At 42.1% G+C, this 22969-nt stretch overlaps 1 protein-coding gene across 1 annotated transcript in view; it reads left to right on the top strand.

The window, feature by feature from the left end:
• The first annotated feature begins 402 nt into the window (after window positions 1-402).
• Window positions 403-22969, top strand: part of adamts6 (ADAM metallopeptidase with thrombospondin type 1 motif, 6) — a 66308-nt gene continuing 43741 nt past the window's right edge. The window contains exons 1-10 of the mRNA XM_039780344.1: window positions 403-1078; window positions 2852-3269; window positions 3369-3757; window positions 6515-6689; window positions 7327-7550; window positions 8522-8605; window positions 9828-9973; window positions 13635-13678; window positions 16870-16975; window positions 18821-18967. Of these exons, the coding sequence (XP_039636278.1) occupies window positions 3170-3269; window positions 3369-3757; window positions 6515-6689; window positions 7327-7550; window positions 8522-8605; window positions 9828-9973; window positions 13635-13678; window positions 16870-16975; window positions 18821-18967 (1415 nt within the window). The 5' untranslated portion in view covers window positions 403-1078; window positions 2852-3169. The remainder of the gene's footprint in view (window positions 1079-2851; window positions 3270-3368; window positions 3758-6514; window positions 6690-7326; window positions 7551-8521; window positions 8606-9827; window positions 9974-13634; window positions 13679-16869; window positions 16976-18820; window positions 18968-22969) is intronic.

Genomic DNA, 22969 nt, shown 5'->3' with positions numbered 1-22969 from the left:
GTTCAAATCAGCTCCACCTTGACCAGCATCAGCCTAAAAGGCTACTATATACAGTAATTGCTGAACACTGAGTACTTTTAACAGTTTCTCCACCACTGCTAGTCCAAAAGGTTGGGATCCATTAGTTTAATCTTAAGCAATGTGTTAAACTCATTATGTTTTGTATTATTATTTAAAATTGTAATGTAAATGTAATGGAGTTAAAAAGTACAATATGTTTCCCTTTGAAATGTAGGGAAGTAGAAGTATAAAGTAGCAGAAAATGGAAATTCATTAAAAAGTACACTACTTGAGTACATGTACTTAGTTACTTTTCCCACTTTGTTGTTAATTTGACCTAAGTAAATACAACATGTGTTCTCTAACTTATAATGGGGTATTGCTGCTTTTACTCAAGTGAATGATCAGAGTGTTAAACCCCTCCTCTTTCTTTATGAGGGGTATATTCTTCACAGAGTTGAGGTTTTTATGTGAGTTAGTGTTATTTCAGGGCAGCACTGATAGACATGCGCACAGCTGATGGAAGAGAGGCACATCTGCACTGACGTCACCCCCTCCCCTGAAAAAGCTGCCAATTTGAAGCTGTCCGGGACTGGGACATACCCGGTCTCTGCAATGTAGTGAGGAGGAGCAGCTCCAAGCCAACTGCTGCTGCTGTTTTCATGCACTTTTCTCAAAAGCAGTGTGCTGTGACGGTCTCTCTGAGGTGGCAGGACACCCTCTGCAACCTCAGCTCACTTTTTAAGCCACTCTGAGCCACCACCAAGATCACAAAGTCTAGATTATAAAGACGACTGATAGGCTGAAAATAGACCCTTCTCCTGGAGGAAATCCAAGACTTTGAAAAGCAGAATAGCTCCTTTTTTTGTGTGTGTGCGTGTGTGTGACAGTGTCTGTTCTGAGATACGGTTTGAAAGGGGAGACTCTCACTGCAGTTGTAGAGGATGGCAGAACCCAAAAGGAGATGAAGAGAGGAGAGGAACAGAGGGTTGTGTGCGGAACTTCAGAGCTGCAGAAGCCTTTTGTCCTGAGCTCTCCCTGCACAGTTGGACCGGAGCTGACAATGAAGATGAGCATGGTAACTATCTGTTCACTCTCCCCGTCTTGTTGGCGATATCTTTCCCGTAGTTTTTTTTTGTCGGAGCAGATTCGTGTGAGCATTTGAATTCTCTCAGGGAAGCGGCATTCAGCAGTAGCCTACTGCTCATTTTGGCACTGCGAGTTCACAGAGTTTTTGCGTGGAAAAAAAAAAAGTGCACGTTAGGAAAGATTTTATGCACTGGATCTACATGTTAACAGGTTCACATCTGCAGTCTGCCTGTTCGAAATAACTAATGCCACTTCTTGAAGCCTTTTTTTTTTGTTGTTGCCACAACTCCAATAAGATTCAAAGCGATGTCAGGTTAGTATTTTTGATTTGCAGACGCGCATGGAAGGTTGTATTTGATGTACCGGCGTAATGCACGCGGGCCGGCCGCCAACTGTCTGGGTCAGAGTGGCCAAGAAAGTAGCGCTGTCTGTCTGGAGGGCTGGAGCCGGAAGAAATACACCCAGGAATCCTCTCCAAAGGCTTGTCATCTGTGTTTGGAGCCCGGTCACTTTCATTGGACATCAGCCTCCTCTCACCTGGACCCGCTGACGTGTGTTTATAGTAGTCTAGTTTGCGCACGCTGAAGCGCGTCAGTGAGTAAAACCACAATCTGCACTAAATGATATCATGTCGACTAGTCAGCACCGTTGGCGCTGTTTGAAGATCTATGCATCCCTTTTAATGCGGCTATTACGCTCGTTTTAAGGCCATTAGTCATGAAACTGTCACTCCGGTATATGAATATTGAGTTAATAATGTTTCTGACCTTTTAACATGCACTTGTTGACATTGTGTAGGCCTATGTGAGTTGCATGTGTGTGAACGTGAGATGTTTTGGATAGGTATATTTAATGTATTTAATCTATGTTTAAAGGATATTTTTGAGCACCGTCTCAGGTAGTGCACCTGAATCTCATTGTATGTAAATGCGATGGCAATAAAGGACTTTTTTCTAGTAAGTGCAGTGGCCCAACTGTGGCAAAGTGTTCAAGTTGAATCACGTGTTAGGTCAGAGCCATGAAACCAAAACCAAACAAACTATACACCTTAATTATACGATATTTAACTTTGTATTACATTACCATTCATTTACCTCTTTATGCCAATGTCTATACGTATAAAAGCTGCAACGATTAAATAATTAATCGATTTGTTGATCAACAGATAGTTGATTAATCGTTTCAGTCCAACTTGTTCTGGCCCCAGCTTCATAAAATGTGAGGATATGTATGTTGTTGGTTTATATCATTTAATGTCAGTCTTTGGGTTTTGGACTGTTGATCAGATCAAAGAAGGACTTTAAAGAGGTTATTTTGGACTCTGGGAAATCCTAGTTTGTCATTATTTTGTGACATTTTGTTGACCAAACGATTGATTGTTTGAGAGAAAGTGGATCTGTGGATTCATCGTTAAGAAGTTTCACTTCTCATCTGCCAATTAATTAATTAATCATTTGTAAAACATCAGAAAATAGTAGAAAATGCAACTTCAGATAGCTTTTTTTTAATCCAACCAACTGTCCAAAATCCAAAGATATTCCATTTGAAATTAGATAAACCAACCACAAACAGCACATCCTCACACTTGTGATAATGGAAAGCTTTTGCTTTAAAAACAATTTACTCAAATGAGCAATTGATTATTTGAAAAGCTACACATTCATTTCTCGGTTAACTGATTAATCGTTTTAGCGCGACGACCGACACCGATCTGATGAAGCGATTTAAGGCTTATTTAACCTCTGATGGATTTCCTTCACAGGAATGCAGATGGATCGGTCAAGACAAGTTTCCGATATAAAGCATCCTGTTTGGAGTTACACCTGAGAGGGACTGTGTCTGATGGATTATGGTGTTTTCTGCAAGCTGCTCACATGAATTCAGAGGCCGGTGAGATGTGGACGCATTCGCCTTCAGGAGAAATCTGAGACCTGGATGAGCCTTGGAGCACGACAAGAACATTCAAGTGAAGGAGACAAACCATGGACTTGTTATGGTGTGGCATCGGACCGATCGCGTGCTTTTAACCCGTTTGTAGCACCCTCTACCCTGCACCCCATGTCACACCTTTCCCTGAATTATGGAACTTTTGTTGAAGACGCTGACTTGGACACTGAGCCTGGTGGTGATGGCTGCTTCTGAATTCCAAAGCATCAACAGACTTTCACACAACTCTCAAGGTACGATGTATGACAGGTGGACAGGTAGATCCTAACACTTCTCTTGTATGTTCATTATCAAATTCTTTTTCTCTTCTTGTCTTCTTTCTCCTGTAAAAGAGGAGTTCCTGTCCTACCTGCAGCACTACCAGCTGACTGTCCCGGTACGGGTGGATGAGAGCGGAGAGTTCCTGAGCTACACTGTGAAGCACCACCGGCCGGGCCGCCGGCGACGGGGCGCGGCGGACCCCTTGATGGGACAGCTGCCTGCGTTACACCCGGACCCCCCAGAGTCGCGGCTGTTCTACAGACTGTCAGCCTACGGAAAGCACTTTCACTTAAACCTGACGCTCAGCCCCCACCTGGTGTCAAAACATTTCACAGTGGAGTACTGGGGCAAAGAAGGGCTGGAGTGGCGTCATAACGTGGTAGATAACTGTCACTATGTCGGATTCTTGCAAAATCAGCACAGCACGACCAGAGTGGCACTCAGCAACTGCAAGGGCCTGGTGAGTACAGAGGTATTGTTATTATTCCAAGTGACCGGAGTTCACACCGCTGTCCTCAAACAAACCCCCTGACACTAATGCCAGGTAACTAATATTTGCCTAGCTTGGGCTGATCTCATGTCAGCCAATCTTTCAGAGGCAGCACCAAAGGATTAGAGCAATTGTAGTTTGCTTAACAGAATCTTGGCTTCCGTCCACTTGGCACACTGAGTCTGCAGGCAGCTTGGAGCGAGGTGATGCTCGTGGAGAAAAATCATCTCGGTGATCTGTTAGTGATACGCATCAGGGCTTTTCGTTCCATTTGCGCGTTCAACATCACACTTCGTCCTCACATTTTTGAAGCGATCACGTTTCTCTAGTAGGTCCTTTTTGTGATCTGTTAAATCATGTGTTTAAATCACAACTATTACTCCATGTGCTGTGTTCTAAAACAAAACTGAACAGCACTAACAAGGCATCTAATTATCCTGTCTAAGCGTTTAATCCCTCAGGCTTCTATCCACAGACTTTGTGACTGTCCAGCTTCTCTTTACTAATCAAGAAATTGGAAGACGTTTTAATAGCTGTTATCCCTGCTTGGTTCAGAATAACTCTAAAGAAGGAACAAAAAGGCTCTGCTTATTATTGGCAAATGTAATCATGTGCAGAAAACATGTAGCCAAATGTGTTGGCAAGGCCGACAGAGTATCATAAATTGAATTAGTGTTTGCTCTTTTTTCTAACAGCACCAAAAATGGACAAAACTGTGTCTGTGCTTTAATGTAATCAGCTGTCTGGACAGTTTGAGATCTTGACATCACACACTATTAAAACCCCAAAATCGAATGTGTTTCTGTGTGCTGGTGTGATTAATTGCTTTCATTGTAGGTTTTACAGAGGCAAGTTAGAGTTTATTACAAACTCATTTTTAAAGACTTCTCTCTGTTTATGCTCCACAGGGGGCGTTAAATGGCAGAGAGCCATGCTTTTAATGTTGGTCTGGATGTAATTGATTGTTTGGGGTTCTTAAATTTGACTGCAGACTAGAAACTAATGGGTTGTATGTGCTAAAACATGACACCATTGGGGAGAGGAGGTTACATGAGGGAATATCTTGGTTATTTAAAGTGATACGCCACCGTTTGTTGAAATAGGGCTTATCACGGTCTCCCCTAGCTGTAGATAGGTGGGCCAACGCATTTTTTGTGCACGCATTGTTTTATTCCGGTGCAATACCGGCAGCGCCACCGCTAGTTAGCTTAGCATAGTGAATGGAATCCTATGTTGCCGGTTAGCATGTTGTGAGTAAAAGTGACCCAACAAAAGACAAAAAAACAACCTAATTACTTGCACTGAGACAAAAAATGCGTTGGCCCACCTATCTACAGCCAGGGTAGACCGTGATAAGCCCTATTTCAACAAACGGTTGCGTATTCCTTTAAAGTTACAATCTGGAAGATCTCGGTTTTGTTCTCTTTGGCGGCACCTATGGCGACAAGTGGTAATATGGATCTCACTTTCACTTGTTTTTGAAGTTTCAACATCTGTAGCCATTGCTCTTTTCTTTGTTTGTACGGCCATAGTTGTCTTTTACTCGCAGAGACCGGAAAAAAACAGTATGCCGCTTCCCACATGAGGGAATTTCAAGAGCGCTGTTGTGTTAGCTCCGCCTACCTTCTCTGGCGGACCAACGACTGCTGTGTGATGGAAAACATGTCACTGACTGTGCACCACCTTTGATTTTTCCTGTCGCCACAGACAACCAGTTTGTTATACTGCAAATGCAAGGGCTTTCATCAATGGGCCTTAGGCTCAATCACCATTGTGTTAGCTCATTCGGCGATATATAGTGACTTAACAGACATTTATTAAAGTGAAAATTTTCGAGATTATTACTTTAACGCTGTTAAGCATTGCCCTTCCACAAGTTGGGAGACTTGCAAGGGACACAATAAAGAAAAAACTGGAGCAGCAAAGACTGAGGTTTTATGACTTTTAGTCCCTAGTATTCAAAAGCGCCGGATCCTTCATTTCCCATAATGCAACTCAATGACATCTTTCGTCAGACTGTCTCTGCCAGTGTATTTTTCCATATCCAACTCTACGTCCCCAGTTTGCGACGAAAGCTTTCTGTAAAACTATAAATTCTCCAGGCCCAACCTAAGATTACCCGGATGACATCATCATGGTTATTTCTGATGATGTCACCAGGGTTATCTCAGCTCAAGTTTTCAGACTTCAGAAAATTTCCACTAGAGCCACAGAATTCTACAACAATTTCTTTCCGCACGTCATTTGCAAAAATGGACCCTTTGTGTTTATTGGGGAGTTACTGGTGAGAAACTACAGCTCTTGCTGTTATTTCCCTCCTTTTTCCTCTTGTCTCTGAATGTTCAGGAAGCACGTGTATAAAGTCCAACGTAAGTCTGAAGTTTTCACTCGATCCGAAACACTTCCAAGTCATGCAGACGGTCTTTGCGTCAATTTGCGCTACCTTGGGCGGATTTGTGTATAATGGCGTCTTTCTGTTGACTTTGTATGCAATTGTGTCACCTCTAAAATTGTCTTTGCATTCTGTCTGAACACACAGTTGAACTGAACTGCCGTGGGTAATATAGGAGGAGTGCACCTTTAATAGAATGAATACAAAATAGTCAGAAATACAAAACATGGAAGTTGTTTTTTACCTGCATTAATGTTAAAATTTCTGCATTTGTCGTCAATGTTTGATTGTGTTTGTAACCTTGTTTCTTTCACTGGTTTTCTCTCCCCAACAAGCATGGCGTTATAACAACAGAGGAGGAACAGTATTTGATAGAGCCATTAAAGAACATATCCTCCACCACCTCCGGTGAATGGAACCTGGAAGAAGCACAGCAACATGTTATTTATAAAATGTCTGCCATTCCCTCACCACAAGAACATAGCCAGGAGTTCAGCTGTGGCATTTCAGGTTGGTGAACCTCCATCTGGGTTGGACTCTGTGTGGGTGGAACTGACGTAAAGGAATAACTATACATAGAAGGTTAGAGGAAGCGCTGGTTTGGTTCTAGGCCCAGGTTCTGGTAGACATGACCGGGCCTCTTGTGTGCTATAGTTACTCCTGGCCTGGACACCTTTCAACCTGTAAGAAAGACTCTTGCTTCTGCTTTCATAAAAGGGCCCTTCAGTGCATAAAGAGTTCCTGGCTCTGACTTTTATAGGAGCACAAATCCTATTTATAGAACCAACAATCATGTTCAGATTGTAAGATTCAATCAACTCCGAGCAAACGCGGTGTCTGCTGAGATATGACGAATTGGAAAAAGAACCAGGTGGATATTTAGGTATTTGGGCCAAGGTCTTATAAGAAACAGCAAAGGCTGTCATCGCCAGGAAGCTTGCATGCCCTAACATGTACCATCTTTTAACTTCTTTTCCCAGAGCATCTGGGTCTTAAAGCAAAGGCTTTAGCTGCAAGGTTCAAAGGGGCAGATTACCTACGCGCATCTACCATACACAAACCAGCTCTCTCTCAAACAGATAAATGCGTCATCATTTTGAAGTTCATAATTCACTATAACTTTGCTTTGTCTTCCTGCCGTTCACAGACCTCATTAAAAGCAGCACACCTTGCCCGTTGAGCACCCCTTCCCCTGTCCACTCGTCCCCCGGACCCCGAAACGACAGCGAGCACTCAAGCGGCGCACGCAGACAGAGGCGCTCGGTCAGCACCGAGCGCTTCGTGGAAACGCTTGTGGTTGCTGATAAAATGATGGTCGGTTACCACGGACGCAAAGACATTGAGCACTACATCTTGTCTGTAATGAATATTGTAAGTTTGATCCTATTTTTTGGTCATGTTGGTCATATTGTTCTTGTTGTCTACCTCACCGTTGAATGTACAATTTCTCCGTTTGTTGCCAGTTTAGTTAATGGGATATCCAGTGTTGGAATGTAACTAAGTGCATTTACTCAAGTACTGTACTTAAGTACAAATTTAGGGGACTTGTACTTTTCTTGAGTATTTCCATTTTATGCAACTTTATACTTCTACTCCACCACATTTGTCTGACAGCTTTAGTTACTTTTAAGATGACAGGTTTTCACCCCCTTCCTGTCCAGTGACAACCGCGTATCTCCAGATGTGTTGATGTTGAATGTTTGTGATAAAGAGAAGGATGAAGTCTTCCTTTATGTGTTGAGGAAATTCTCCTACTTCCTAAAGCTAAATAACATCTTTAAAAAAGCCTCGTGGATCAGCTGGAAAATGCATCGTCACAAAGCTGAAAGCAGGGCTGTTTTTCTGACACCATGAAAAGTTTAAAAACTTTTTAGAGATACGTGGTTCTCACAGGACCCCGACGCTACAAACATGTGATGATCTTATAGAATATGGATATCCATTGCTGTAGATTAAACTATACAACAACACAAGTATATAAAGGAGTTAGAATTAGCATAATCTTAAACATCTACAGCAGTAAAATGCAACATACACATTAATGCAGCGGGAATATTAGTCCAGAAACATCAGATAAAATAATAAAACACTGACCCTACTTTATGCTGATACATACTTTTACTTCAGTAAGGTTTTGAGTGCAGGACTTTTACTTGTAGTGGAGTATTTTCAAAGTGTGTATTAGTACTTTTACTTAGCTAAATTATCCGAATGCTTCTTCCACCATATACTGTATACTACGGTAATGTGGTACAGTGCCCGATTGGTGATTAGATGAGATGTTGTGACATATGGACACAATTTGTCTGACTTTGTGTCTTTTCTTCTTTTCTGGAGGTCAGGTTGCCAAACTTTACCGTGATGCCAGTCTAGGTAATGTTGTGAACATTATTGTGACCCGGTTGATTGTGCTGACTGAAGATCAGGTAAGAAAAACTCCCTTTCTACCCTAACGTCTTGTCTGTTGTGCTGTTTTTCTCATTCATGTCACTTACTTTGAAACATCCATTCAGTATTATCACAGTTATTATCACCGTGAGCCCTTTTTCTTTTAGTGTCTGTACCTTCACCTGTAGTGAGTGTATAACTGATACGCTCGGTGTGAGTGAGCTGCAGTATTTTATGTGGTTGAAGGGCAGAGAGAAGAGAGACTATTCACCATATGGCCACCACTTCAGATGAAAGATGTGCTCAGGCATCTTCCCTCAGGGAGCCTCGATTGAGGATTCTTACATGCACCGTACATGTGTATGTATGTGTGATGGGAGAAACAGATCGCCGTCCTAGCATCTGTTTTTTTTCTAAAGGGATCAGAGCCGCTCTTTACGTAGCATCAGGTCCAAAAAATGTTTTCATGTAAAGTGGAGCTGCACTTTGATCCAAAGGGAAGGAAGTATATCAGAACACACAGATTACAAAACAATTACTTTATGGTGAAAGAGACTCACTGATGGGCTGTTGAGTTCTTCAGTATTCTGTTGTAATCAATCAGCTGAAATCGGCACTGCATCATCGGCTGGCGTTGCGATGGTTTCCTTTAGTTGAACCCATTATTTTCATGGAAGTAGATGCATTTTGCAGACTCTGCTACAACTTCCTCAACTTCTTCTTCTCCTGCTAGTTTTCTTTCCATGTCTCCTGCTTTTTCTAATAATCACACATACTTGTTCTACTCTTTCTTTGACTTATCTAACTCCTCCTGCATCTTCTCTTAAATCAAATAAAAAAAACTTTCGCTGTTCCAACAACTCGTTCTTCTAAACCTCCCTCTGATCCCAGTACAGTACGCCTCCAAATAATTCATGAAAAGCATCTTTTCAAGTTGAATGGAATACATACGATATGATTTGATATGACATTACGCAATACATGATTCAAAATGACACGATACAATAAGACACAACTTGATTGATACGTCACAATATGAAACATTTGATTCGACACAACACAATATGATAGGACATGAAATTACACAATATGACATATGATGATTATATCGATATACGATACAACACAATGCTATACAAGACGTACGATTCGATACAACGCAACAATTTTTATAATTTGTAACAAATAGTTTTGATCAACGTTTTTGAATACAGTATCATGTTGCACTGTTTTGCATTTGTGTTGTGTTTTCTTTTGCAGCCTAACCTGGAGATCAACCACCATGCTGACAAGTCTCTGGACAGTTTCTGTAAGTGGCAAAAATCCATTCTGTCTCATCACAGCGACGGCAACAGCATTCCTGAAAACGGGATGGCTCACCATGACAACGCTGTCCTAATCACCCGGTAAGTTTGAGCTCACATCTACGGGGAATGGACCACAATTTCGCTCACTCGCCAGTTTGTGATCCAGCATGGATTCATGTACTTTAAAGAGTAAGAGTTTCAGTTGTTACTTTCAGAGAAAGGAGCGCTTATTTTCTCATTTTGAGCAAATAGGTTGCAGGTTATTTTCTGTGCTGTTAAAAGCAGTCGAGTCACGGTTCAGCTTCAGACTGGAGCTGTTTGAGGTGGCCAGCAGCTTCCGTACTTAAACCTCTAAATGTCCAGTTCTTGTGCACAAACTTTACCTGTCAATGTAAAAGCTGATGGGACTAAATACCTCAGCGGGGGAAACTAAATGTGCTGTGTTTAGACTTACTGTACCTGTCACACTACAATTTATGTCAGGGGTGTTACCATAAAAAAGCAAAACTCTGTCATTACCTGGAATAGGCTTCATTGTTGCCAGAACTGTTTTGGCCACACAACCTAGCAACTGAAGTATATACTGTGTATATTCCCCCCACTGGTTTTGTCTAGAGAGAGGATGACGTTCTGTGATGGACATGGGCTAAAGCCAAGCTTTTTGACTTTCTGGGCTTTGTAAAAAACAGCCTTTCTATCATTAGTGTGCGCTTGCTTGTTGTCTGTCAGTTGATGTTCTCCTGCTCCTTTGGCTCCTGTTTTTATTAGAAGTTTTAGCTTTAGCTAGTTTAGCACCGACAGCAACCAGCAACTCAGTAGAGTCTGAGATGCAAAAAGATCATCGGGTTTATCTCTGTGATAGATGATGAATTCTATTCTAATTGTTTTTAGATGCCAAATATCTCATTGTGTCTCATAAACTCACAAACGTACCCAGTCATGTTTAGCAGCCTGCAGATAATCCACAAATGAGAGCTGCATAGTAAACATGCAAGGAAAGGAAATTAACTGTCGCAGAAGTTTAAAGCTGCAGATACATTACCTGTAATTTTACCATTTCTATTACAGAATTTAGAGCTGCATGAATCAATTTGTGACCACTAGACTACTAGGCAGAATAGCGGCTAAACAAGCCGTATAAAGTTGTTATGGCTAACGTTATAGTTAATCCCAGTGGAGGTGTGTTTCTGGCCACCTGTCAAATGTAAGTGTACAATTTCTCTTCTTTTAGCTCTGTTTTAGTCTCCAACAACTAGCTTGATATATGTTCCACTTTCTTCACTATCTAGTTGCTAACTTTGTGTGCCATTTGGTGCTGGTAAGCTAGTGGTTTATCAGACCTTGTTTCCTATAAACAGATTCCTGCCGCTGCAGGAAACACAATTAAAGAAGAATAAGGAATTTAAAAGAACAATGAGACCAAACTGTATGGTAAACGTGTCCTGGTTTAAAGGCTTTGCTCGGTGCTGGAAGGACCTCGCAAAACTGTAAAGATGAATGAGCTAAAATGGTCAACAAAATAAATAAATAAAATCATATCAAATAAATAAATAAAATCATTTTAGTTTGTACCTGCAAAACTGTACATTTTGTGTAGTACTAATTAGCAAATGTTAGCATGCTAACACGCTAAACTAAGATGGCGAACATGGCAAACATTTTACATGCTAAACATCAGCGTGTTAGCTTTATGACATTAGCATTTAGCTAAAGTGCAGTCCTCCTAAGTAGCCTAACGTTACAGTATTGTAGACTCTTAGTCCAAGTTATAAATTATTTTATTTTATGGTACCAATTTTACAGCAGTTTTCCTCATTGTTAGCAGGTGGCATAGAGTAAGTTTTGGAGAAATTATTTTTGCCGCACATCAACATTGCTGTTGCCTTTCTTTTTTTTTTTTTTTAGATTAATTTTATTTAAACAGGGACAATGCACAAGTTAACATTAACATTGTATAAGAACAAGGAGAGATACATTGTGCCAGGTTGTAGCACAAGTGCTATTTTCCGCCCGTAGGAGAGCATGTCTGTAATATACCTCGGTGCAGTGATTCCATATGGTGACATATTGGTGAATACTGAGTCAAAACAAGGCAAACGTAGGCGAGAGATAATGAGATAATAAGCTGTGCGGAGGAGGAACCAGCTGAGCTCAGAGATGCTAACATTGGAGATAGTATAAATAGCTGATGGTAGACACCAGGAAGCCCTCATTAACCACCATGTCTGGAGGAGCAATCAGACATTCCTTGCAATGGTGGAATGCACCTAAAAAGGGTCCAGTATGGTTTTTAAGGTGGTTGACGCAGCGCTAAGCTCAAAGGACACTTATTTAATAGATGGTTTTGGAGGGTTTCAGTGATTGAGGTAGATTTGAAACAATTACTCCATTAATTGATCATTTGTCAAGCAAAAACACCAAACGTTCTCTGGCTCCAGCTGCTCTAATATAAGGGTTTGCAGATTTTCCTCTCTTCTAAGTCATTGTAAACTGAATATATCTTTAGGTTATAGGGTGTTGGTCGGACAAAATAAATGATGCGTGACGTACCGCAAAAACTAGAGCGGCGGACGATCACCGTTGGCCTAACTTTGACCGATGGCCGACGATCTCCTTGGTGCGTTGCAGTTGCATTATTATGTTTTAATAATAGTTGTTCTTACTATATATCTCTTTTGACAAGTATTTACAGAAGTGAGACTAAGAGTATAATGTATTCCTCCTACACATATGAAGCTAATTCCAACTTCATCTCAACACTCAATTGAATATAATTACTTATTTATTACTTACTTATTACACTTATCATCATATTATCGTAAGGTCTGAGGCCTTCACTGTCTGTTATTATAACCAGGCTCACAGAAAGTTAGTTAGTCCCTGTAGTTAGAATCAGTATCTTCTACCACTACTATTTCTTCGCCTTCGCTGATCAATGCGGATCTCCTGCAGGACACACAAAACCTTTTTCATTGAAATGATCCACCCTTCATCATTAAAGCGCCCTCCGTCGGACTGTTGCTTCTTCGGGCAGCCTTTGCGTCGGATAGCATTTTGAGGCCGCCTTGTTTGGATTGTGGCCTGTCACGTTAAAAAAAAAGACACGGAGGGAAATTAGGGGGAAAAATCAAAACAAACAGATGTCCTAAAATGAGGTCACGATTGTACCTCTTTGGTTTGGAGCTGCTCCACTGGGAGGGAGGGAGGGAGAGAGAGAGAGGGAGAAGGAAAAGGGTGGGAAGAGGAGTTTATGGGGAGAGTGAGGGAGGGAGAGAGGGGATGGAGAATGAAATTAAATTTGCTGTGCCCTTGGTTTTAATAGATTAAAAGCTTCTGGAATGATTGGATCATTCATTTGAAATGTATGATGTGGCTCAGAGTGTTCTGGCCTCCCCCCCCTCCGATCTATTGGATAACCTGTATATGAGTTACAGGGGTTAACAGTAGGGACACAGCATGAGCAAAGCATTTCACTTAACTCCCATTCACGTCTAAGCACTGTCTGCTAGCTAAGTGACATTTTCCTAAAGGCTAAAGGCTATAAATGGAGGAGTGAACCAGGTGTTTTCTAGAACCAAACTTGTCATGACTTCATTATATGCTATTGTTATGCTAATGGTTGAGATTATATCAGGCCAGACTGTGTGATTAAACATGGAAAGAATGGGATGGCAAAGAGCCCGTGGAAGAAAATACTGTACATGTTAATAAGTTAATTTAATTGTTTGTGTTCTTTCTCTTTTTTTTTGCCCGTCCTTAGGTATGACATCTGCACCTACAAGAACAAACCCTGTGGTACCTTAGGTGAGTGAACTAAAGCAGATCTCTGTATGTTTTGTGTGTTCCGTGTGTTTTCTTTGCCAAATTGGTGATCATGGCTGATTGTTGACTATATGATTCTTTGGATCTCCCTCTTGAGGGGTTTTCATTTTCACGTTCGGCCTTCAACGTGTCCTCAGACAAACCTTATTTAGCAACCTTCGCGGTCTCCTTTTTTAGAAAAACACCAGACGGCTCCTGTGAGACATAATGAGAAGGATGTTTTCACTTGTGTTATTATAGCTCCTCGGCAACTCCCCTCAGTCGGCTGAGGCCGTGTGCCCTGAACCTGGACAGCCGTGGTCACCTCCTCACACGGCCTCCAGTTCATTAAACCGCTCGGTCTCTCTCCTCCGCCTCTAACCTCAGTTTGTCTAAGGTGTTTACACTTCCACCGGGGGTTGAGAGAAAGGAAAAGGTATGTGTTGGGAAGCAGAGGAAGGAGACTTGAGGGGGTGGGGGGTGTGTGGAGGGGGGAGAGATAAAGAGGAGAGAGTAGGGACAGAAAGAGGAGATAGAGAAGAAAGGAAAATGGAAGGCGGAAGGGACAATTATAAGGAGTGTTAGAGTATGCACGAGGGAGATTGAGTGGGTGATATGCTGGGTGTAATGGTACAGAGACCCCCCCACTCCTCCTCCACCTCTCTTTTTTTTTTTTTTTTTTTTTTTTTTTTTTTTTTTCTCTTCAACCCCTCTTCCCACTCCCAACCTTGCGCCCACCCAGCCCTTCTCTCCCCATCTTATCTTTGTAAAGGCCCCGCAGGCACCACAGTATATCTTGGAGGTAATATTGTGACTTCAGGGGTGGTTTGACAGATTGACCGCATTCGTCACATTCCCCGGTCGCTTTAATTGCACTGGCATCTGCTTGGCTCCCCCCAACTCCCCCTCTCCTCTCCACCTCCCCTCCTCTCCTCCCTCCCCTCTCGGGGATCATGCTCCCGGGTCAGATCACTGGCCTTTAGGGTCGCTGAGTAATCACGGGGCTGGAGATAATACACAGTCCACCCCGGTGTTAAGAAAACAACTTGCAATGCAGGGTGTGTGTGTGTGTGTTTGCTCACCCACGACACACACACAAACACACACACACACACACACACACACACACACACACACACACACACACACACACACACACACACACACACACACACACACACACATTCACTTTACTCTCTCTCACACACATTCTTAAACTAATCGTAGAGTAGCCACCCTCCTTCCTTTCCCTCCCTCTCCTCTTTCTTTCTTCACCTTCAGGCTCCCTCTTTCCCTGCAGTAATGGCTTCAGTGGCCTCCTGATTTGCGAGTCTATTCTTGTTTAGCCTCTTAGTAAAGAGGATACAAAAGCCATGCCACTTTTAGCAGGGAGGCCGGGAGTTCGTGCAAACTATACAGGAAATCTGAAGCAGTGCTGACCACCATAACCTGATCTTTGCAGTCTACTCGCTATATCACTAGGCAATATCACTTTTTGACTGCGAGTTGCAAAACTGTGTCTGTTGAGAGCTTGAGATCAATTTAAAGGGTCAGTCTACCCAAATAAAAAAATAAAAATTGTTGTATCGAGCAATTCAGAGTTTTATTTGCCCGGGATGAGAAATATCAGCCTCCTCCTCAGTAGAATGAAGCTACTATTGAAAACAGCTGACAATAAATGGGTTTCCATCCACCGGTTTTTAATGCGTTTTTATGAAGAAAAGAAGATGCTGGAATTTGGGAAAAATGTAGGTGGAAAAATTGGTGTAGCGATAAAAGCAAAATGCGATGGAAGCACACTTAGAGGATGAACCGTAACATTTTGAGGTTCGATTGGAGCTCCTTTAGTTACGTCAACTCGTTGCGTTCTCTTCTTCTGCAGTGGTTTAATGGCACTGACTGGAGAATTGGCGCCCAAAAAGTCCAGCTCACATAGCAGAAGTGGATAGAAACGTGCATTAATTCGTATTTTCTGCTGCAGATTTTCTGGAAATTTGGTTCAAATTTGGATGGACACTTGTAGGGCTGCCCTCTCTTAGTCAATTAGTCGAATAATCGGTCGTTTTGGCCTTAGTCGACTAAGATTTCTTTAGTCGATTGGTCATTTTTTATGCTTTTTTCATGCTGAATGACGTTTTTCCAAGAAATGTATGAGCACATCTCTGATTAACACAAGATTTAAAGTGCGCTTTTGCATGACTCTTTGTGGAGAAACTCACTTTCTCGAATCTGTCGATTAAATCAACTACCCGATTAGTTGACAAAATCGAGTGTTAGTCAACTTCGAATTTCTTTATTCGAGGACAGCTATAGTGAATTGAGTAGTGAGGTCTGGAGATTATCCAGAGTATCAATCAGTGGCACTGTTCAGAAAGAATTGCTGCTGTTTTTTTAAATGTCTGTGTTTTAATGACTTGAGCACCATTTTTATAGTGCTTCCTCTTAACCTCAACCTTAAAACATTTAAAACAACGTGACTAAAATGCTCTTTGCTTCACACACATTAATGCACATCCCCAACACACACACACACACACACACACACACACACACACACACACACACACACACACACACACACACACACACACACACACACACACACACACACACACACACACACACACACACACACACACACACACCTGCTTTGCGCTGTCATATGATCCACTCTCCAGTCACCTGTAGATGTAATCTGTGAAGAATTGCCTCCTGTCTCCCAATCTGACCTGTCAGGCTTTAGGAAAAAAGGACCTGCCACACCTGGATTGTGGAGCGGTTTCAACTTTAAACACCCTCTCGTCCACTCCCTTTCTCACTCCCCCTCTCCCTTTTTCACCGATAGTTTTGAAACGAGGAAAACATCAATATTTTCTGACAGGTTTCTGGTGGGGTTTGGTGTTGGTGTTCTTATATTCCCTTCCTTGGCTCGCGTTTTAGGCGATCCCTTGTTACATGAATTGAAAAGTATAAATCTAACCCTTGTCTAGACATTTTCCAGCAGTGGTCTGTAGTTTGCAAGAAATGAAATTTGAAAAAGAGACGTCTAGCCGGTGATGCTAAACGGAACTCCTCGTGGTTAACAGCAGACCGTATGTGTGGAATCCCAATTTTATCACCATGACTCCTAAGAATGCTTCTTCTTGACCCTGTGTTTGTATGTTTGTCTGGTGTGTGTGTGTGTGTGTGTCTAGGCTTGGCCTCAGTGGCTGGAATGTGCGAGCCGGAGAGGAGTTGCAGCATCAATGAAGACATCGGCCTTGGTTCTGCTTTCACCATCGCGCACGAGATCGGCCACAAGTGAGTTTTAAGACTTTTAAGATCCTAATAGAAAATGTAAAATTTGATATTACACTCTGATGCAAATGGCAGTGGTGGGACAAAGTCGATGGGTCTCACACAAGATGAACTGATTCATGCTTAAAGGTCCCCTCCAGATTCAGTTTTTGTCCAAATTGAATTAACAGTGATTTGGACCAGTCAAACGAGCCATATGCAGATAGCCTGCCTCTTGTTTTACTTGAGAATTATAATGCCTTAATCAATGAATTTGGAGTTTAAATATGGGGCTAACAGAGCACATTTTTAGAGAGTCTCTCCTGGAAGATATTTAAAGTGTTGCACTTGGTTGTTGCGTATGGAATTCCTTCTTTTGCTTCAGATGATATCAAAACCTTTTCTCACGTTCACAACTGTGTGTGCTCTAATAATTGCTCTTAAACAAACAATACTTACCACTTGAGTTCACCAGACCTGTATGTAGCCTTTTTGTTTTCTCCCCGTGCAGACTTCTTAAAACTGTATCTCCACATATTTCCCCATGCAAATGTCAGTGTCCACATACCTCTGGCTTTTTCTTCCTGAATATAAAGCAAAAATAATGATGATGTATTAGTCTACGTATCCCTCTCGAGAGAGTTCAGCAAGATGGCGATTTCCTTTATTATGTCTCGTGTCTGCTTCTGTTGTGGGGCAGTTGTAAAAATAGTCTCTGCTTCTAGAGGATGTATAAAAAACCCCACTGCAGCGGGGTTTCAACTGGGCTGATTTATTTCCAGAGTAGGGTAAAATGTCATAAACGCCAGCCTTAGAAAAACAGGTTCAGGCTGTGCGATGTGGTCGGGGTTGTTATATACATTAGACCTGATTTGTCCTGGACTGTAAGGAAAAGTAAGCTTTGACATTCTGTGGTAATGTGAGATTTTCCCCCCAAATGATATCCAGACAGATAAGGTTTAAAAAAAAAAGGTTAAAATGATTTATTTTCATCCCTCAGTGCAAAATAAATTCTTGAGCAGCTTTTAAAACAGACCACAAGGTCAGGAGCTGTTTGGGTTTTTTGGATCTCTCTGTGTTCTCTGGTGCAGCGATTGATCGAAAGCTCCAGTCGGTGGTGACTCTCCCTTCACGGCCTGCTCAGACCTGCAGCCGCTGATTGACAGGCAGGCATCAGAGTGGTCATTAGAACTTTTTTTCGTTCGTGCCGAAGCTCCAGACAGGGTTTGACCCTTGACCTCCACACAGCTGTTTTTTTGAGCGACAGAGCTCGATCTTTACAGCCAGAGTCACTGAGGGAGACATCCTCCAGCCAGCAACCTAACTGTCCACTCTCACCCCATCTGAACTGTGTAGGAAACTCCCAAAGACAGGGTCCCTTTTAGACCAGTGGTTACTGGTGGTGGTTACCACTACGACTATCATTTGAAGTCACTATTCCATTATCTTTAAAGTGACTATTATTGCCTCTGTTCATCACATCCCCAACCGGCACCGTCACACCGCTTTTTATTAGAATTGTTGGGTCTCTGTAAATTATAGAGTGTGGTCTAGACCTACTCTATCTGTAAAGTATCTCGAGATAACTCTTGTTATGATTTGATACTATAAATAAAATTGAATTGAATTGAAATTACTGATGAGCATTGTACCCAGCTGAACTTAATTTCAGTTTTTATTTTGTCTATTCTCTCTCTTTCTCTCTCTCTCTCTCTCTCTCTCTTTCTCCCAACTGGTCACGTCAGATGGCCGTCCACTGTCTCTGTCAATTATAGAGTGTGGTCTAGACCTACGCTATCTCTAAAGTGTCCCGAGATAACTTCTGCTATGATTTGAAACTATAAATTAAATTGAATTGAATTGTTTCAGTTTTGGGATGAACCACGATGGGATCGGGAATTCCTGCGGTACCAAAGGCCACGAGACAGCCAAGCTGATGGCTGCTCATATAACAGCCAACACCAACCCTTTCTCCTGGTCCGCCTGCAGCAAAGACTACATCACCAGCTTTCTCGAGTAAGTGGATGATAGTTGCTCCCTGTTGGACTGTCTGTGTGTGTGTGTGTGTGTGTGTGTGTGTGTGTGTGTGTGTGTGCGTGTAGAGAAAAATGGTGCATGCCTGTTTTCCAGCTCACACTTTCTTTACAACCCGCTGCCACCGGCTGGCCCTTGTGGTGACCCGCTAGTCTGTATTCTATGCAAGTCCTTCCCCATTTATTCACATCCATTTCATCACCAAGACTCCTGCCAGACCTCCTTGTGGCTGTGTATGATAACCGGGTGCCTTCCACCCTTGCATCCTTGCACCACAAGGCTGGGGATGTTAGAGCTCATGTGGTGCGCGGTGGTGATGTGTAGGCCAGCTGTCTTCAAAACCGCTGCTCCACTGTTTTGTGGATAGGTCAAAGAAGAGAACAACTTGAAGTGCACAAATAAACTGAGGAGTAAAACGGTGACGTTTGGCAGAATGAGCGATTGCTGGCTGAGTAATGCCAGCCTGGCATGATTAAAAAAAAAAAAAAAAACAGGTTTAGAGAAGGCCAGACAAAACATCTGGAGCTGGCCTTTAGAGTCTGGCAGTGAACAGGACTGTATGAAATGAGCTACTACTCTGATCCCTGCTTGTCGTGGGTACATTAAGTTGAAGCTGCTTTTAGAGGAGGTGTCTGAATGAGCAGCTTTACTCACCTCAAGCAAACAGAGGAATAATAAAAGTTCAAGCTTTCGCTTTAGGATTCACACTAATGACGACAATCCCTTCTATCCAGGAGAGTATCCCTGAATCCATGAAGTATTGCACTCTCATAACATTGTCAGACATCGATGCAGCAGAACCAGTGATATCTTTTTATTCTATACATTTGTCTTCCTTTACAAAACCAGGCGGCTACATTCCCCACAATGCAACTCCACTGCAAGTCAGACATTCGGGTGTGTTGTGCTAGTAGCAGCAAATATAACCCTCAAGCCTCTAGCCTGCAGAAGAGATAAGGAGCAGGCTTTAGAGGTCTGGTAAGATCCCTTCTTTGTAACTCCACACCCCCAAATGTTTTGACTCAAATGACATTGCTTGAGGGAATTTATCAGACTGTTTGCAGCTCCATCTGGAGACACAAAAGGCTTTTAAATAACTTTTTCACATGTAGAGTAGTTCTCCTTGACACCTGTAAACAGACTCTGAGGTGTAAAATCTGTGAAGTTCCCCTTCAAACAATGAACATAAGAGTTACTGTGGTCAAAAAAACTGAAGTCTCTGATAGATTCCACTTTGGGACTGCTGGTAGCTGTGAATTGAAGGCTGACATTCACTCCACCAGCCTGAGCTCTGGGCGGGCTGGGTCATTGAGTAGGAATTACAATCAGAAAGTGGTCAGGATTGTTCCCGCTGCCCCGCAGACAAGAAACATGCTGCCATTCTTCTTTAACCATTACAGAATGTAACATTTTGTAGCAATGAAAAGGTCCTCTCACTATTTATCCTTGATGAAACAAACAGCCAAAAGTGGCCTGTTTGCAGAGGTGGCAGGGTAGCTGTAAACTACTGCAAAGAGCCATGTTGACTCTGTAGAGCACAAACCTTACAATAGAAACAGAATTAGCATTCCAAATATGACTCTGAGTGAGTCATAGTGCCTTTAAAGCGGCTCTAATCAATATTTCGTTCATTAATAATGGATGAAATTACTATTTCTAATGTGAAAGGGTTCACCTAACTCTGCTTTCCAAATAGAGCTACTTTTTTCAGCTGACTGTTTTGGTTGACTCTCATGGCTCTCATCAACCTTATTTCCAGTAGGCAGCTGTTGAAGCGGAAACAAAAACAACATAGTGGAGCATTTAGCAGTTAAAAAGCCAGATATTTCCCTCAGGAGTTGGTAAATACCAAAAACAGAGCTAAAAGAAGAGGGAATATTGGACTTAAATGTATCAGGGGGCCAGAAAAAGACTCAGAATGAATGATAATATTGCTGTTGGATGTGAAAATACTATAGGCAACTGTTTGCTAACAAGTTTTTCATATCAAATTTATAAGGTGATAATATGCCAGTGTTCTGTTTGCAGTTTGTTGCATCCAGGTTGCCAAAAATATCAGTTAAAGCAGGTATAACTGCTCTTAAATGTGCACTGTGTAGTGCTTTAAGTATTTTATTAGCTAAAATCAATGTCTTCATTCATAAATATTCCCTCATTGGTGTATAATTAACTCTGCCAATGATCTGACTTATCCTCGTAAGCGAAGAATTTCTTATCTGTATTTACATTGGATGGGCAAGTCCAAGGAGGCTTCCCGTGAAAAACTATAATAGCTGAGAGGGACAAAGAGCACTAGCCTACCTGTCTAGCTAATCCACAACGCGTTCAGAGCCAGCGTCACGTGACTGAAACCAGCTGAAACGGAGAAGGAGATCAGCAAGAGGCGCTTGTCACCGCCCCGGCAAATTTGAAAGCCTGCACTGCCCTTTAGTTCGTAATGGAGGATCATACTTATGCCGAGCCACAGGAGAAGGAATCCTCGTCGCCAAAAAAGCGAGTTGCAACATGCATTTGAAAAAGCGAGGCGCTAGATAGAGAGCACTATTTGTTTGAATGCAAAATCCAATTTCACCGCTAGATGGGAGAAATTCCTACACAGTGTACCTTTAAAGAAGCAGACTAGTTTAAACAAAACAACAACAGGATCTCGTAGAGGTGCAGAAGACAAAAGAAGTGGTTCCACAATGAGATTGGTAAGGGTTCATAATCCTAAAACCTGGAGGACCTGGAGGACGCTGCTGCTGACCAGAACACAATGGCAGCATCACTGTCTGAAAGGGACTCGCACTGTAGTCGAGCAGGACTTCTGTTCTACTTGAATAGGCTTTATCTGTTACAACAGCATTGGTTCCCTGATCGCAGAGGACACGTAGAAAGGGAACTTCAGATTCAAACGGGGACGTTTTTGCTTTTGTTTGACTTACACAGGCCAGGGTCAGCTTCACCTTTTAGCTCAGTCCTATCTGAATATCTCTAAGGGACACTTCAATGTAACGTGCTTGTTAAGGGAGCTTGAACAAAGGCCTTTCAGTATGGCCCTCTATACTCATTGCCCTGCTGTCCTAATATGCATGCTTGTGCATAACAATGTGCATGTAGTCTGTGTTTGTTAAGCATGATCCTATTTGAGTATGGTGGAAAAGCATTGTGCAACAGAAACATAAAGAACACATTCAAAGTGGGTTCTTTTACTGCACTCTGGATAATGGAGCATATTTATTTAAGCCTTCCAGAGGGGATTGCAAATATCTCAATTTGTAGCTGCTTTTCACACAACAGAATCCTCCCTTTTCCATCTTTCTGTAGAGGACTTCTCTCTCCTCAGTTCAGTTTAATTGCTCATCACTAAGACCTGAATGCTGCTTGCAAATCCTAATATCAAACCTTGTCAGTCCTTCCAGAAAGATGCAGAGTTTTTTTGTGATTGTTGCGAGCAAAAATCCTTGATTATGCGGCACGTTTTCTTAAAAAATGAAATGGAATATGCGGGCTATTTATGCAATTTTATGCGATGAAATTGCGGGAACTTGCAAAAATTGTGGAAACTTGCAAAAATTTCAGGAACTTGCAAAAACTGTGGAAACTTGCAAAAATTGAAATTGGAAAATGCCTGCTCTTGTGTGAAGTAAACGCAACATTTTTCAACTTTCTACTAAGATATATTATGTGACTTTTTTGCAACAAAAATGCGGGGATTATGAAATCATGCAAGCCCCGCATATTTTGCGCGGAAACCGCCAATTTATGTGGCGAAGGTGTGGCGTATTTGAAAAAATGCGTCCCCCGCATAAATATGCGGACTATGGCTGATTATGCATTGAATTATGCGATTGCATAATCGCGTTTTTCTGGAGGGACTGCCTTGTGGTGTAGAATCGGTTGGATGCTCTGTCTGCAGTGTGTGTGTGTGTGTGTGTGTGTGTGTGTGTGCGCGTGTGTGTGCACATGCATGCTTGCGTGTGTGTCTGTTTGTGTATTCATGTT

The sequence above is a fragment of the Perca fluviatilis genome, chromosome 17 (genome assembly GCF_010015445.1).
Source record: "Perca fluviatilis chromosome 17, GENO_Pfluv_1.0, whole genome shotgun sequence".
NCBI classification, from domain to species: domain Eukaryota; kingdom Metazoa; phylum Chordata; class Actinopteri; order Perciformes; family Percidae; genus Perca; species Perca fluviatilis.
Note: the sequence above shows the minus strand (reverse complement) of the source record. Positions and strands in the feature narration are given on the sequence as shown.